We start from the raw sequence: 18332 nt of genomic DNA on the forward strand, positions 1-18332 counted from the left end.
GCATCAGGGATGTCCCAGCCTATGTTTTCCAACGTATTGTCCAGAGTGTTGTCTGCCCTGCTGAAACACATGCGGAGCTACATCGTTTTCCCTCAGGTGGAGGATTTGCCTACAGTGAAAGGTGACTTCTATGCCCTTGGACATATCCCCAACATCATAGGTGCCATTGATGGGACCCATGTGGCTTTGGTCCCCCCCCCACAGGAGTGAACAGGTGTACAGAAACCAGAAGAGTTATCATTCCATGAATGTACAGATGGTATGTTTGGCAGACCAGTACATCTCCCATGTGAATGCCATGTTCCCTGGCTCAGTGCATGACGCCTACATCCTGCGGAATAGCAGCATCCCTTATGTGATGGGTCAACTCCACAGGCACCGTGTGTGGCTATTAGGTGACTCGGGTTACCCCAACCTGTCATGGCTACTGACCCCAGTGAGGAATCCCAGGACAAGGGCAGAGGAACCCTACAATGAGGCCTATGGGCGATCTCGGAGGATTATAGAGCGGACCTTCGGCCTCCTGAAGGCCAGATTGAGGTGTCTGCATATCACTGGTGGATCCCTATTCTACTCACCAAAGAAGGTATGCCAGATCATCGTGGCCTGCTGTATGATTCACAACTTGGCTTTGCGACGACAGGTGCCTTTTGTGCAGGAGGATGGTCCAGATGGCGGTGTTGTGGCAGCTGTGGAGCCTGTGGACAGTGATGAGGATGAAGCAGAGGAAGAAGACATGCAGAACAGGGACTCAGTGATCCAGCAATATTTCCAGTGAAACACAGGTGAGAATACAATCCTGCCTCCTACATGTACTTTTACACTTCTACCTCTATCCTGTCTGTCGTTTTCACCCAGTGTATGGTCACCAAGTTGTCGCTTTCCCTTACGGTTTCACAGGTGTGGGTCCCAACGTGTCTCATCTGCTTAAATTCCTCATGGACTAGAGCTGTGTGACATAGGTATGTTGACATTACTATTTCAAGAACATTTTGTCACTGTAATTGCAAATACACAATTTCGAAATCACAGACAGACTCCAGATCTTTTGTTGCTTTAGGTGTGTTTATTTAAATACAAAATATTGGAGGGGGAAGTTGAATGGTGAGGGGTGATGGCAGAGGAGTGTCCATGGCAGAGTCCAGTCTATTAGTCTCACAGGTGCATTGCCCATATGGGCATAGGAAGTGGAGCTGGGGCAGTTTCAATATGGACAGGGTGACAAAGTGGGACAGTGGGATGACAATCAGGGTGGTCTCATTTCTTGGCAGGGGTCTTGGCATCGTGCTCTGTCTTGTTCCTGGATCTCAGGGACCGTTTGCGGGGTGGTTCTCCGTCTGCAGGGGGTGGGGTGCTGGTGTGGTGGTCCTGTGGCGGTGCCTCCTGTCCACTAGCGCCGGCGGAGGTGGTGGGCAGTTCATCATCCATGCTAGTGTCAGGGGCCCCTTGTAGTGCCACAGTGTCCCTCCTGGTGTGGAGTACTTCCTTCAGAACCCCTACGATGGTGCCCAGGGTGGGGCTGACGGCTCTGAGTTCCTCCCTGAAGCCCAAATACTGTTCCTCCTGCATGCGCTGGGTCTCCTAAAACCTGGCCAGTACCGTTGCCATCGTCTCCTGAGAGTGGTGGTATGCTCCCATGATGGAGGTGAGGGCCTCGTGGAGAGTGGGTTCCCGTGGCCTGTCCGCCCCCTGTCGCACGGCATCCCCTGTGTTCCTGGGCCTCTGTCCCCTCGACCGTGTGCCCACTGCTACTGCCCCCAGGTCCCTGTTTTTGTTGGGGTGGTGGGTTATCCTGGGTTCCCTGTAGTGGTGGACACACAGCTGATTGACGTGTCCTGGGGACGGAGGTATGGGCCCGCTGGGTGGGTGCTGTGCTTGTGTTTCCTGAGGGGTAAGGTCTGTGGTGGCCTGTGCCTGTGTGAGGGGAACCGACTGTCCCGAGGCCCCCGAGGGTCTGGGCTGGTTATCTAGATCGAGGTGGACAGAGGTGCTGTCATCACTGTGGGCCTCTTCTGTGGGTGGAGTGGACATGTCTGGACCCTCCTATCTGGTGATGTTGGGTAGTGGTCCTGCAGGGGTATAAAGGCATGATTATTGCATCTGTGTGTGTCATGGTGTGCAATGGGTGGGTGACCGTGTACCCCAGTGCTGGCATTCCTGTGTGTGAGCTTGTGTGATGGTTTAGGGGGGTGTATGGGTATATGCAGTGGGCATGCTTTTGTGATGGGTGTCCGTGCGTGGTTGTTGCATGCAGGGCTTGGTGTTAGGATGTGTGGTTTGTGATATTGGGACATTTGTGAGGAGTTGGAGTGATAGGGGTGAGGGCGAGGGTGGGGGTATGTGATGGCATGCAGGTAGGGTGGGGGATGTAATAGTTAAGATTTGACTTACCAGAGTCCATTCCTCCACCGACTCCTGCAAGGCCCTCAGGATGCAGAATCGCCAAGACCTGCTCCTCCCAATGTTGTTAGTTGTGGGTGGGGAGGTGGGGGTATGCCGCCAGTCCGCTGAACTGCCTGATGGTGTCTTGAGACCACGGAACGCACTTTTCCCCGTAGGTCGTTCCACCTTTTCCTGATGTCCTCCCGATTTCTTGGGTGTTGTCCCACTGCGTTGACCCTGTCCACTATTCTTCGCCATAGCTCCATCTTCCTTGCAATTGCGGTGTGCTGCACCTGGGATCCAAATAGCTGTGGCTCTACCCAGACGATTTCCTCCACCATGACCCTGAGCTCCTCCTCCGAGAACCTGGGCTGTCTTTGTCGTGCCATGGGGTGGTGTAGGTGATGTGTGGGGTGGTGTGTGTGGTGATAAGTGTGGTGATATGTAGTGGTGTGTTGTGTGAGGTGCGTGTAAGTTGTGTGGGTGATGGTGTTGTGTGCCTGTGGAGGCTACTTTGTTGATGGTGGTGTCTCTCCCTGGCCTTCGGTCGTGAATTGTGGTCGTAGGGGTTTGTGGTTGATGTGGGTGTGTGTTTTATATTGTATTGGGTGTGTGGGAGTGGTGTGTGTATGTGTATCAGGTGTGTGTATTCGGAATTGTCCAATGTGGCTGTGTTTTGTAAGAGTCTGTGTATTTTGAGCGCGACCGTGTGTACCGCCAATGGAATACCGTGGTTGAAAGACCGTCGCGTGGATTCGTGTGTCGTGATAGTGTGGGCGTATTTCTGTTGGCGTGACCGTGTTGGTTTTGTTTTAGCAAGTTTATCACTGACCTTTGGTGTGGCGGACTTGTGTGGGTGTCTGAATTTTAGCGGATTCCGAGATGTGGGTCATAATAGCTGTGGCGGAATTCCACGGCCGCATGTTGGCGGTCTTCTGCACAGCGGTAAGCGGCTTTTACCACCAATGTTGTAATGACCGCCATAGTGTTTAGCATAGGTTTTATACTGGGAAAGATGTCCTTCCATTTCAAAATACTATCTTCAGACATAGTTCAAAACTTTTTTTCAATTTGCATGTGTGCTGTACAGTATAGCACTTGTAACGCTAAACAAGATTTGAAAAAATAACATTTCTGCAACTTTGCACCTGCCTCAAAGTGGCATAATTTCTGCCTCAAAACCCTGTCTACAAATGTTAGTAGATAGGGCTTTGCACTAAAAACCAGGGGTGGATGTATGGCTATACCCATTTACCACCCAAGGAACAGCCCCTTGATGCTAAGTAGTGGAAAATGTCAATTGAGTTACTTCAGGGCTAGTTTCCTGTTCAATACATCTCATAGCAACAATGCACCCGTTTTCGGGACTTTGCACAGACATAAAGAATTTACACCAATTAACCAATCTGGCCAACGCACATCAATACTGACCTTTTATTTTCATGATCCCATGTTCCACTCTTCAGCACCTTGATGCACTACAGAAATCATGTTTTTGTAAGCCCACGTGTTATTCATAATTTTGTGGGCCCATGAAATCAATGACCTAAAGTTGGTCAGCCCAGTCCACCCAGATGGAGTTTGTGGTGTGCAAGGCTTCATGCCTGCATATGGCAATGCAATAGAGTCATAAGTTGGTCCTTAGATCAGACAAGCTATTGTAACTAGAAGTGACAATCAACTCACATGTGCCAACACAACCCCAACCCGCAGAGGATACCGAAGTCAACACTTGGAGGGGCTCCTAAGATTCTCTGAAATAGGGAAACCATGGTTTAAGCTTTTGCTCGGATCCTCTGTACAAGAATACCCAACAGTACCCTGGTTGTTGTGCTAAAATTACTTACTCTGAACACTCACAATACCGAATGAAGTGAAAACGTGACATTGTTATTTAAGTTACCTTTTAAATTTTATTGTGGAATTATTGTACATTAGAAAAGAAAATTGACCTCCACCCAACATTCCATATGGGTTATTCATATCTGAGTCCGTGTCTTAGAGCCTATCTCGTTCCAGATCATTGCATTAACATGCGCCCTTTGAACAGCCTTGAGTACTCCAAAGTTTGAAACTTTAAAACCTCATGTGTTTAATAAGCAAAGACCGCCTGGAAAACGATATCTGGAGCAGACTGTGTCTGAGAAAATGAGTACTAACCTAGGCCCAGATTTAAGAGGGCCTAGCGCCTCTTTGCGCCACATTAGCGTAATTTTTTTTACACTAATGTGCCCAACGAGGCCAAAATCACCATGCCAGATTTACAAAGTGGAGCAATGCATTCATTGCGCCACTTTGTAACCCCTTGCACCACATTATGCCTCCGCAAGGCATAATGTATGCAAGGAGAGGCATTTCCTCATTAGGGGGGGCTGAAAAAATGGCACAAAGAAATCAAAAAGATTTCTTTGCACCATTTTTTTGGCATTTTTAACGCCTGCTGGGGCACACTATTGGTTACAAAGGACCCTTGTGTGTTAGGGCCAAAAGGTTGGCGCTAATCCTGAACAGTACATCAGTAGCGTAAAAAATAATGATGCTATTGCCCCCTACCTTGCACCATTGTGTGCGTACTTTAAATACAGCAAACACATGGTGGCAGTAGAGGAGTGCTAAGGGGCGCAAGGAAAGTGGTGCCTCACTGGGTGCAGTACCACTTTTTCAAAATCAGCCTAGTGTTTCAAGGCCCAGAAGCTGTAGGCCTTGTGAACCGTCATCAAAGAGAGAGAGAGTGTTTGTGTCCAAGACAGAAGCTGGGTAGTGAAAAATGGGAAATAGGGGAGTGTGAACCCCACTCAAAAGAACCAGATCAAGAATGAATGGACCCTTCCAATGCTCTGGTACCTCTTTAAACCCTACCATCTTTTTATCAAAATAGTGCATTTTTCAAGATATGCAAAGAATGCAGTATAACATTCTGAACCAGTAATGGCCGGGTTCAATAATGCATATACTCCCTAATTCTGGCATCCAGTAAAACATGGAATCTTGTGGGGAGCTATCCCCACCTTCACCAGAAATCCTGCTTCACCCAATTTGAAATGAGGTCCTTAATGGGCAATTCTTTGCCCACCACTGAGCCATGTGTGCAGCAATACTTTTTTCCTGCACTAGTGTGTATCTTAGTAGCTTGGACCAGCATCCCTTGCATTCCTGCAGCCATCTGCATTTTGATGCACAATGAGTGCTTAAACACAGTTCATGAGGAGAGTGTGACATGCATGCTTTTTGGAACATGTGGGTATTCCACCTGATATCTAAGGCAAAAGAAGACTTGTCTGCTAGTCCTTGCCAAAAATTGGTAATGGATTCTTAATAGGTTACTACATTCAACTGGCTCAAATCAGGTTTGTCAGGGAGCCAGGATACATGTTTCATGTATTTTTTCACCAGAGATTTTTACCAAATTATCTTCTGGTAACAGGGTTTAATTCTGTGGAAAGAATGTTGTTTGTGGAGTGGATTGTTAAAATGTACCATACCAGTGGTTTTGCAGTCACTGCTGAGGACCTATAAAACAACATCTAACGTCATGAACAGAGACATGCTTTATGGTTGCTAAGGGACAGGCAGGCCTGTGTCATTTTGTGTCCAGCATGGATAAAGAGTTAAGTATGTTCCTGTGAAGAATACTCATTGGTTACGGATATTCTCCCTGGAACACCCATCGCTGTACATCTAGATATATCTTACAACTAGGGAAGCTCTGCATACATTGCATAACTTCAGCCTTTGCAGATGACACCTCTACATGTGGAATCTTTGACTTTCTCTACTCAGGAGTCACACTTGAGCATGGAAAGCTTTGTGAATCAGGCACAAAGAGCTCAGGGGTCAAATTACCATTGGCCCATAGGTAAACAGGAGTGAGTGAAAGGGTCATATAAGGACACAACATAAAAATAATGTAAATCTCTAAATACATAAAGGCACATTTCAAATAACTCAGTGTGTAAAAGTATAGTTTCTGACTTTAGTGGTTAGAAGTTCTAGGAAGGACAACAATGATGTTAAGCTCCCCAGGATAGAAATGGATCCTTGTTGTTCAACCAATGGGTACAATTTGTGAGGTTCCACCTGTGAATTCCAAGCATTGATTACACATGGGATCGTACTCACCTCTTTATGCATCTGTCATGCATTTATCTGTGAAAGAAAAACAGCAAACATGAATGGTCAATATGCTTGCTTAATACGTATGGTTCCATAAAACAGGCATGCATGCATTCAATGTTTTGCTAAAGATCTAGTGGATAAACCAGAGCTCTTATGTGGACAATCCATGTCTCATGCTTTAAGCCCAGTAGGGGCATTAGGATCAGGTGTCACTAGTGAAAGGGAGCATGTAGTGAATGATGTATAAGGCGGAATCAAATCCCAACCGAACATCATCAGTCATCAAAGGAATACTTTTGAATCAATATTTTATGAATAGCTTCAGAGGAATTCATAATTAAGAACACGGTTTCGAACCCTAGTTATTGTGTAGTCGGATGTCAGAGCCATGATGCTCCAGGCCACAAGGCCCATGCTCTTACTTGGTGTGATCCACCGATTTTCTTGGTTCTCAGATACATGAAGGAGACAGGAGGATGCGGGTGGCACTCATTTTGTTAATTCATTCATTAACTTTGTGTGGTTAATAAAAACCAAAAAAACAAAACCAAAACTGTGTTTTAAAAAGTAATAGATATTTGGTCACACGTGGGGGCCTTATTAAAAAGCTATGACAATTTCATTAGTCACACAGGCATGGCCTGGACAGTTGGACTGAAAGCAATCTATATGAACATAAATTAAAATAATCTACAAACCATAACAACAAAAACGCTCTGGTTGTAACATAAGACTGTGTCTGAGTCAGTAAAAACTGCACAAGTAAAACCATTGTTACAAACTTGGAATCACAATAGACACTAAACATGGTCCAGTCAATCATGCAGCAATGTAATAATTGCAAGACTGGGGGATTATCATGAAAGCCATTTTAGAACCCGTCCCATCACATTCATGCATGTTGTGGCTCCTTCATTACATCTTCTAATTCCTTTCCTGTTGAACAGTGTGTTGTGGGCATGAGTTTACTATCATGGTCGGCTTAGAGTTCTATGCATAAAGGCATGTGAAGGTGGTTCTAGAGGCTACAAGAGTTTTACGGATGGCAGTTGGACCACAAAATGCACAAGACTGGTTGTTAATTTTCTGAAAGATGACTTTGCAAGTGAAGGGATACCTAGGCGTTTGGTAACAGACAATGGGGTGCAATGTGTGTCCCAAGAAATGCAATGTTTTTTGATGGACGTGGGAATCAGTCACTTGAAAACTGCGGTATATTCACAACAAGCTAATCGGCTTGTAGAAAGGATTAACAGGGTGGTGAACTCCTCTGTTCCAGTGGTGTTGGATTCTAGGTTATCTCTGAAGGATATTCTTAAGGAAACTTGGTGGACATTGCACACTATTCCTAACTATTTAACATTTAAGTCGCCTTTTAAAATCTTGAAGGGAAGAGTGGCTAGCTCGAAATTCAATCCAGTTTGGAATTTTTTGGGACAGAAATGTGAATAATGTCACTACGCAGATGAGAAGTTCCCAGCGTATGAGTTATCATGCAACTATAAAGTAAGTTATGATTGGAAATACTCAGTTGAAAACCAGAAATGGAATGTAGGTGTATAATGTAATGTATGGGTGAAGAAATCAGGTTGGGAAAATAAAGTGTTGACGTAATTTATGGGTCTCTTTTCCTTTGTGTCCATTCAGAAAAATGTGGTCACTGTGGTTCTGGTGACACTTCGAGTGTGTCAAGATAGATAAAATGCTTTACACTAATGTTTCTTGAAGTAGAAATGACTCTGTGCTTCAGAAAGAAAAACTAGATGGCATGCTGCAACCGATGAGTGTGTGTGGTATTCCAGTCTGCACAAAGGATCTCTCTCATGTGAGAAAAGGACCTGCACATTATGAAGATTATATAATGTATTGATTCATTTAAGCATAGAGCTCTAAGCTGGCCATCATAGTTAACTCATGCCCACACACAGAGCTTTCAAGCAACAGTATCTCTGAGACCAGTACTAAAGTAAAACAGACAATGCGTTCAAGCAATCCTAGCTTATATTCACATCATATACAGCTTTGCCTCCCTTCGTTATCTTTCTTGCTTGCCTGAAATTCTTGTAGGGGAAAGACCCAAAACATTCAATGTGCAAAGCGATGTTTTAAATGAGAGGATAGTTGAAAAAGAAGAAATGGTTGAAACGTAAATTTGGAATAAGTAGCTGCAATCATCTATAAAAATGCTGGTTAACATTGATCTTATGTAAATTGAATTTATGGGAGACAGGTTTAGACTTAGAAGTCACCAACTAATTTAATTTATACAACATACATAATTCTTATTTTAATCGGCAAGTTGGACGATGCTTCGCTTAGGTATTTAATCTTTGGCTTGCTTGGACACAAGTTTGGGTTCTGAGCAGAGATTTTCAATGGTTCTAACCAAATCAATGATGTCAAGGTCCCGGCAGGTACTACTTTAAATTTAAAATGAGTTTTAGGAAAGGTGGCTTTATAAGTCTGTACTGGTCTACTCAATTTAAATTCTAATCGAGATGGGCCTGGGCCTGAGATGTGGAATCAGAGAGACCAAAGAGCAAATGGCTTTTCTGCACCTCCAATCTCAATCTCCCCTGTTAGCAGTGGGTCTCTGCAGACTTGCATTGATAGGGAACTGAAGGGGAAACAGACAAGCGGCGCTCACAGATCCGGTGTTAGGGCGGACCCAGCTTTCTGACCACAATCTGCATATGGAGAGAGCAGCTTAGGGTTAGCAGAGGAATGGAAATGTGTATTGGGTGGTGCAGGATAGTGGTATAAGACCAATTATAACTTCAATTTGTTTTTAATATTGGGACTGGGTGGGCAGGAGCGTCGCTGAAGGAGATGGGGGACAATCGCAGGCGCTGGGTATTTGTATTTGTTTGCATAGTAGGGTGGGGGGGTCACAGGAAGGCAGGTATTTTTAACGAATGGGAGGCCTAGTAACCTCCCCAGGTTAAAAAAAAAAAAACACCTGACCACCCACTGAGGATGGCCAGACTTTCAGTTTTTTTCCAGTATTTGCTTGGAAAGGTTATGGCCAGAGAACGATGGAGTGAGTGGTAGGAGACAAGGCAAGTATTCATTTTAAAGTACTGCCAGGGGAAGGAGGCCTCAGAGATGTGAAGTCATGTGCATGACTACCCATGACTGCTCCATACTTGTGCCATGGTAGCAAAATGGGAAATGCACAGCAGTGTACATGAGTAGCTGTTAAAAAGGGTAGATTTGTCACCTCGGGGGAATTACAAGTTACATCATACAACTTGAGCCTTGCTATTGTTGCCTCCACAATGTCACTTTGGAACCCCTCAGTAAAAACGACCCTGTTATTGACAGCCACACACCTATAAATCTACATGTCTTTGGGGACACCAGGTTTCCTACAACATAATTATGGGGTTGCCTTCAAAATGCATATGTTAAATTATTTTTGATCTAAAGTCTGTTTTTCTTATGTACAACCATCCAGGTCTTCCGTTACACCACTGAAAGAATCTGCATCTTTAGTGCAAACTGATGGCTATTTTTCATGATACATCTACTAGTGTGGGTGGCCCATCACTTTCTTCTTTCCTTCCCACCACCCCCTGCTCCTGCACAGGAGAAGGAGGTACATTGATACTGGGCAGCAAACTACAAGGTTTGATGAATGTTTAAAACGCTAACAAAAAAAATGAGTTAACAAATATCCAAATACCTTTGGAATTCACATTGTCCAAATGTTGTCCCGTACTTTCAACGACAGTGGGTTTCATTTTAGGAAAGAGTATACCTTTCAGAAATAGTGCCTAAAATAATCATATCAAGCTCCACTTTTAGTAAGGTCTGCGTTACTGCTATATAGACAAATTATAAAGAAATATTAATGGTTTCCATCAGATGAATGAATCCCAAAATTTAGAATTTTAAAAGTGTAAGAATGGGACCTCATGACCTTAGTTCAGCACTCACTGGTACATTTAAAGGACGTTAGCCCATAACTAACATTAGCATTGTTCAAATAAGTATAATCCCTCTCAGAGCACAGCACTGGTTTTTCTCCAGTGCCTGGAGGCCAGGCATCAATGCCAATCCAAAACGCATTGGCCAGAAATCTATGGACTGAGGAGGGTGTCATTCTTACGATAACAGGCATCAGAGTCTCAGCAGATTGGAGAAGCTTTTATGAACAGGTCTTTAGTTCATCAACTGGTCGAAAGGTGATAAACTTCATAACTTAACTTAGTAGTCAAGGCATAGCGTTGAAGTAGAAACATATACACCTTGCTGAATTTTGGCAAACATGTTGACAGTCTGTGTAAAGAAGGCTATAGCAGATCATGTACAGAATCAGAGGTAAGTTCTCCTCCATAACATGGCTGAGGATCTGCAGAGACACCTGCATTACTTCTTGCATTAGTATCTTGGAGGTGACAAGATAGACAGTAGCTCTCCTTATTTCGATTTAACACAACTGGTCTCTTTTCATCAACCCTAATTTACACACAAAGGTATAAGTCCTTCTGCTGAAACAGCCATGCCACAGTAGACTCCTGAATCTTAGACATGTTTTATAGTGGAAAATCTGAAAAGCACATTGGCAAGGGTTAGTACAGTAGGTGTTGACACTTACACAACTATCTTCAGGACACTCAAGGTTACTGCAATTGTCTTGAGATGATGGGCATCCCCAACCAGTGAGGACACAGGATCGGAGTACAATAAACAGAGCTCTTTCGTTGGCTTTTATGGCTATCAAAGCATTTCCATGTAGGGGGAATAATGTCAGAGAAGGCAAGGTTTCAGAAGCCTTTCTCAGTACAGAAGAATTACCCTGATAAAAGATTGATTAGAGAGTACACATTTCATTTTCAGGATCAAAGTATTAACATTGATTGACAAAGCACAATAAAAAAAGCATACATTTGATGAAGCTTTCTGTGGCATTAAAGGGTGCCCCTGTAGAGGATGTAATCATCTGAAGACCATATACACTTAAATCTGTAAATGGTCATGTTCTTACCAGTTTGGGGCAATGTGATGATACTGCTCTGGGGAAGTCCCTGGTCCAGGGAGAATATTTTGAATTTCTCCTGCAGTTCGGGCCTAAGGTTCTTTGATCTTCCTACAATCAGAAATAGAAAACCAAAAGAAGAATCATGTGTAGGTAAATTACACAACTACAACACATTCTGGTAAAGATACATTCACACTACAACAGCAATACAAATTAGCCAAAACCACTAAAACCATCAAATGTGCAATATGGCTTCAAGCCATCTAGTTGGCCACACCTTTGCCAGCTCAACAGACATCCACTCAAGCTATACTGACATATCTATATTCTCTCACCAAGATCTATATCACCCTTCCTAATCATGATAATGTAACCCTACCAGAGTCACATACACATAGCAGAATATCAAAGCTACGTAAAAGACATAAAATCATAAAAGGCATCCAGATTCCTAAAGTGTGTGGTGTTATACAAATGCACTTAACATAATGTAACATCACATCAGCGTGGTTCCACCAGGCAAGCAGTCACGAAACGTTAATCCTTCATTAGGTACGCACCATAGAGGGTCACCATAGTTAAGAAGTCTGTCGCCTTTGCTTCGCGGTCGTACACCAATGCATACTCATCATAGTTAGTAGAAACAAAGCGAAAATCATGCTCGTTCACCCAGCCTGCATAATGCATAAAGGAAATGACAGAGTAAATGAAAATAGAAAATGAAACATGAAGCTTACCAGCAGGAACATACCGATGTACATGGTACCCAAATAGGGCATCCATCTGGCAAACTGGATCTAACCCACTCAGGGAAAGCCACTAAGAATGTTGAGTGTGCCACTTTTCACAAATTATTCTCTTATTTTAAATATAAAAAGAAAACATTGTTATTATACTAAGTATATTATTTATTGTGCTGCTAGTGATGCCTTACCTTATTAATAAACCAAGCATGTCTGGGTTAGCAGGAGCCCCAGAGATCCTTTTGGAGACTTGGAGACTGCAGGGTAATATTTGCATAGTGGAAGTAGGTACAACACATTTCTGTGAAGGACAGGGACTATCAATCTGCTCTACATTTTTAAGATGCCATATTCACATACTGCATCTTGTGCTGGACAATTACAAATTCAAAGTTATTGTATCATATATACACATACACACACGCATACACACACGGAAAAAAACAAAAGGTTAAAGTAACATTATTAGGTGAATTTGTCAGTGACAACATTAATGTTTTCAACAAAAAAAAAACAGAAATTCACCTGTTATAATTAGCAGTGCTAACTATAACTTGTGCCATGCACTGCTTATGATCTCACATATGACATCACTCATGACATGTTCTATGGCACCATTTATTAAACCACTGATAACGTCTCAAGTGACATCATTGATTACTGCTAACAGCTGCTAGTTGCTACATTTCTGTGTTTTTTTTTTATTTAAAACTTTAATATTGTCACTTACAAATTCACCTAACCATATTATTACTTTAACCTTTGTTTTTTTCAGTGAAATTCTAAGTTTTTTTTTTCTTTTTTTTTTTATTATATTTTTATTAGAACACACAGCGGGTTACATGTTTGCAACATAAAAAAAAGAAAAATGTGAGTACATCAATGTTGTCATACAGGTGAAACACGCATTCTAATCAATAATAATCATAGTTTCTGTTTTTAGTGATCTCATATAAGATTACTTATTTAGTTAACATATTCTCGGGGCCCAAGAGCCATGCAGAGAAGGGTGCCCAAACTCTAGTGAGTCTTTTACCGGCCGCGGCTCCTTTTAGTTCATGCAGGCTATTCTCCAAGTGATACATAGATAAAAGTCGTGAAAACCATGGATTAAATCGTGGGGGTCTACATCACGCCACAGAGATGCTATGCAGCTGCGAAATACCGACATTGCTATGAACAGGAAGTATCTATCTCGACTATTACAGACTGAATGATCAACTCCCAGCAAAACCATTTGAGGTGTCAGATAGATAGCCTGTTTCAAGATTTTCTTCAATATATCGGATATCCCGTTAATCAAACTTTCCAGTTTTACACATTGAAAGAACATATGACAGAGATCTGCTTTCGGGCAACCACATCGTGGACACATGATTCCCACCGATTTACCCCAGCTCGCAATCTTAGTGGGTGTATAATATAAATTATACAATACCATAAAATGTTGAGCTTGCGGGCCCGCAGACAATAAAACAGTCCGTGCCATTTCCATAGACTCACAAACCTCTGTCTCTTTAGCTCCAACCCGTCCTTCCCATTTTTTAACAAGTAAAGCCAGATCATCCTGTATAGCATTTAAAAGCAATGGATACAGGTTTTTAATGCCGCAGCTAGTGGGGTGTTGTGAAACTTCCATTAGCTTAATCTTGTCTATGTGCCAACCTTGGGTCATACTAGTTAGTAAAAAGGCTCTAATCTGTAAAAATTTAAAAAAGTCTATTTTTTTTCCAGCGCAAATTCAACACTCAGTTCCTCAACTGATTTGAAGTGGCTGCCAGAATGAAAAAGGTCCCCGACTTTATGAATGCCCCGATTACTCCACCTCAAACAATAGTGGTCTTTAAATATCGCTGGAAGCGTGGGAGTAATCCACAGGGGAGTGTAGTAGCAGATTTGTCCTATACCTATCTTGCGCTTAACCTGAGTCCATGCCTTGAATGCAGCATAGATTACCTTAAATGTAACCTTTTTGTAGTAGCTGGGTTCCAGAATCCGCAGAAAGACTGCATCTGCTTCTTTGCCCAAAATCAGGGTATATATTGAAGGGAGAGCATCTTGCCCGGATCTATCCGTAACATAAAGTGTCAGTGCATACTGAAGCACTGCTGCCAGATAATAAAGTTTAAAATTGGGAAGTGCCCACCCCCCTTTCTCTCTTGGAAGAGTCTTATAGTGGAAAGCCCGGCGCGGCTTTGTATAGGACCAAATGAAGCTATTAACCAATCCCTCTATTAGTTTGAACCAGTCTTGACCAATCTCTAGGGGGATTGTTCTAAAGAGATAGAGTACTTTGGGTAGAAACACCATTTTTATCACGTTGCAGCGTCCCATGAGTGACAAGTGTAGATTGTTAATGCGAGCAAGATCTTTCCTAGTCTTTGTTAAAATCGGGCCCATGTTTATTTTCACCACTTCGTCAAGGTTTACTGTGAGTTTAACACCTAAATATTGTACCGGTGTCAGCACCCGCTCATCCTTAAAATCTACTGATTCGTTCACCAACATTTGGCATTTACTTTTGTTCAACAAATAGCCAGATCTTTTCCCAAACTGCAGGGCTTCCTGCTCTATTTCCAATACAGCAGCCCTGGGGTCCGTGGTCACCACCGCAATATCGTCTGCAAATGCTAAAATCTTAGTACACCCTCCTTTCAATGAGACTGGAATGATCCGATCATTCCTGATCATTCTCCTGATCAAGGGGTCAATATATAGTGCAAAAAGTAGTGGTGAACACGGGCACCCTTGTCGCATACCTCTCTGAATACTGATTGAGGTCGACTTTAGCCCGGCAACTTGTATCGTAGCCGTTGGTTTGTGGTAAAGCTGTTGAATTGCTTTAACAAACCCGGGACCGATGTTGTTTTTACGCAGGACAGACCATAAAAAGGGCCAGTGAACCCGATTAAAGGCTTTTTCCGCATCTAACAAGATTACTGCCATGGGAAGCTTGGCTGTTGCACTAACATCTAGAAACGTGATGACTCGTCTTATATGATCTGCCGTGCTCTTCCCCGGGATGAAGCCATGCTGCCATGGAGATACTAAACCTGAGATTACCAAACTCAGGCGGCTGGCAAGTATTTTAGCATAGATTTTGGCATCGCTATTAATTAGAGAAATTGGGCGATATGAACCAGGCTGAGTGGGTTCCTTGTCCTTTTTCAGAAAGACTACTATCTTAGCCTCCCCCCAGGAGGCCGGTTGAGGAGCCCCTGCTTGTACTTCAATAAATAAGTTAAGTAGCTGTTTACATATCTCCACAAAAAAAACTTTATAGAATTCTAGTGGAATTAAATCCCCCCCTGCCGCCTTCCCGCTTGCCAAGGCACGAGTTGCTATATCCAATTCTTCCAATGTCATAGGTGCTTCTAAAGCTGCCTTATCTTCCTCTCTTAACTGATCTGATATCTCATTGCCCGTAGCATCGATCCCTTCCTCTTCTTGGGGCTGTTCTTCCTGGGTATATAATTTTTGATAGAATCGTCTAAAGACTTTCATAATCTCTGGACCATTGTGTACCATCCGCCCCTCTTCATTCACTAAGCTTTTAATGCTCCCAATTACCTGCTTTTGTCTTATTCTTAAGGCCAGCTGTTGGCCCACTTTCCCGCTATACTCATAGCATTTCTGGCGATATACTAAAAATTTTGCAGCAACCTTATCCATAAAAATCTTGGTGGCTTCTGCCTTAATGATATTCACCTCACACAGAATGTCTGAGATCTCTACTCCACTGCAGATCACTTCCCCTAGTCGCTGCTCTGCTTTAACCAGCTTTATCTGAACTAATTTTAACTGATCCATGAGTATTTTCTCCTTTCTTAACCCATAACTCAGGGTTTCTCCTCTGACAGCAGCTTTAAATGTATCCCAAACTGTCTGGCAAGAAGCAGAGCCCTGATTTATCTTTAAAAATTCCGGGATCCATTCCTTCCTTTTTTGGATATATCCTGGATCGGCTAATAGTGCCCTATCAAATGTCCAAGATCTAGGCTGCGGGCCCTTTCTCCCAATCTCCAAAGCCAAAACCAATGGGTTGTGGTCTGATATGATTCTAGGAAGTCTGTTGACCCTTATTTGGTTTTGTAGAGAGGCTGTCACAAAAAAGTAGTTTAACCTGACTAATTTCTTATGCGGGGCAGAGAAAAAGGTGAACCCTGAATCCTGCGGGCAGCACAACTGCCAGACGTCGATCAAGCCATGATTAATGGCCAATAACTGAAGTGCCCTAAAAACTTTATTCTTTCTACCCAGGTAGAGTGTTTGTTCCTGAATGGGTTCTTTATTATCTAAATGTATATTGAAATCTCCACACATTATGATAGGCGTTGCCCAAGTCGTAAGTTCTAAATTAAGCCAATCCAATATCTCTGGATCATCTGTGTTGGATCCATAAATAGAACATAGAGTGAACCTTAGCCCCTTAACCGAACATTCCAACAGAACCAGCCTGCCGAGTTTATCAGCAAATTGTTTATGTATAACCAAAGTACTGATCCGAGTTAATATCACGACCCCCTCTAGTGGTTGTGTGTTGTCGTGTAAAAACCGCTAGCTTCCACCCATAAAACTCCATTAGCTGCTTTTGTGTACCTGGAATATGTGTTTCCTGCATACAAATAATATCGACATTCCATGACTTGAAAACCTCTCCTACAAACTGCCGCTTTTTGTTATTATTGAGCCCACAAACATTCACTGTGGCAATACGTATTTCACTTTGCTGTCCCATTTTTATGGATGTTGGTCCTTCTGGCTCCCCTGTATGCCCCATTCAACTTTGCTGCTTTCACCCCCTGACCCCTTTTCCACTGATAAGAGCCATCCCCACTCCCCCTGCTGTGTGTCCCATTATCCTTTTTGTCCCTGTGACCCCCCACCCTCCTCTAACCCACCCCCCAACCCTTACCCCTACAAATGGAATCGCCAGGCTCCTGAGCCTGTAAGATGGTATTTGCCAATCCCGTTAGCCCACCCATACGTAAAACACCTTCACACATCTATGGCTTGCCAATCCTTACCCGCAGCCCCTCGTCTTCACCCACCGTCTCTCTACAGAGGCATGTGCAAAGTCTGTCCTACTAAAGAATGATACACCTTCCACCATCACCTTTGAATTGGGGCGAGCTTTTTCAAACACAGCCTGTCTCAATAAAAAATTACCAAAATACACCATAATAGCCTGTGGATAGCTCTGGTCTCTACCGGTAGAAGTCAAGGCTTGTTTTTTCCTCATTAACGGAAAACAGTGTGCTCTCTGAATCTCCTTTTCCCAATCCCACCCAATCAGGTCTGGGAAGGCCCTAGTATCCTGCCCCTTGAGGTCCTCTGCTATACCCAAAATCCTCAAGTTATTCCGCCGCTGGCGGTTTTCCGCATCTTCCAGTTTCCATTGAATATCCGAGATCTGCTACCCTTGTGTTGTCGTCTGTGCTGTTGCTGCTTTAACTTCGATTTCCAGCTCCTCAGTTCGAGTCTCCATGGTGGCAATACGTACACCAATGTCCTGGCAGGATTTGACCACTTTTTTAATGGATATTTGTAACTGTCTGTTTGCTGCTTTCATTTTCCTGCTCTCCCTCTGAGCCTGTTCATGATTCTGAACCATTGTCCTGTAAATAAGATCCAACGAGGGAGGCTCTGCAGGGCCACCCGTGGAAGGGGGCACTAGAGTACTGCAGGCCGAATCACTTTTCGAAAAGGCCTGTTGGGTGGCCGTATAATCCCACTGCATTTCACCATCCTCCTCTTGAGGCTTAAGCAGGTCTCTCCTCAGCTTGGTCCCTGAACTACTCCTAGCATCAGTTTTCTCGACTGATTTTCTTCTGCATGTTGAGTAGTTAGATACCCAGATACTTGCTGCAGAGCTACTCTCAATATCTGAATCTGTTAAAGGAATTTCTTCGTCTAAATCTGAGTCTCTAGACTGATCGGAGAGAGAAAAAAAGCTTTCTGCTGTATCGAATGGCCCCTGATCAATGTTTGCTGGTTTCGCCTCTTTCCCCCTCTGGACTGGAGCTGGAGGGATAGTCTCATATATTGTTGAGGACTTGGCCATACCTTCAGCTTGTTGCGAATTTAACTTGCAGCTTGATGAACGA

General features: G+C 43.4%; 1 protein-coding gene across 1 annotated transcript in view; it reads right to left on the bottom strand.

Annotated features, from left to right (window-relative positions):
* Positions 1-18332, bottom strand: part of LOC138301191 (lipocalin-like) — a 46481-nt gene that overhangs the window by 15156 nt on the left and 12993 nt on the right. The window contains exons 4-6 of the mRNA XM_069241419.1: positions 12043-12156; positions 11489-11590; positions 6502-6528 (exon numbers count right to left, since the gene is read on the bottom strand). Of these exons, the coding sequence (XP_069097520.1) occupies positions 6506-6528; positions 11489-11590; positions 12043-12156 (239 nt within the window). The 3' untranslated portion in view covers positions 6502-6505. The remainder of the gene's footprint in view (positions 1-6501; positions 6529-11488; positions 11591-12042; positions 12157-18332) is intronic.

This window comes from Pleurodeles waltl, chromosome 6 (assembly GCF_031143425.1).
Source record: "Pleurodeles waltl isolate 20211129_DDA chromosome 6, aPleWal1.hap1.20221129, whole genome shotgun sequence".
In the NCBI taxonomy this organism is placed as follows: domain Eukaryota; kingdom Metazoa; phylum Chordata; class Amphibia; order Caudata; family Salamandridae; genus Pleurodeles; species Pleurodeles waltl.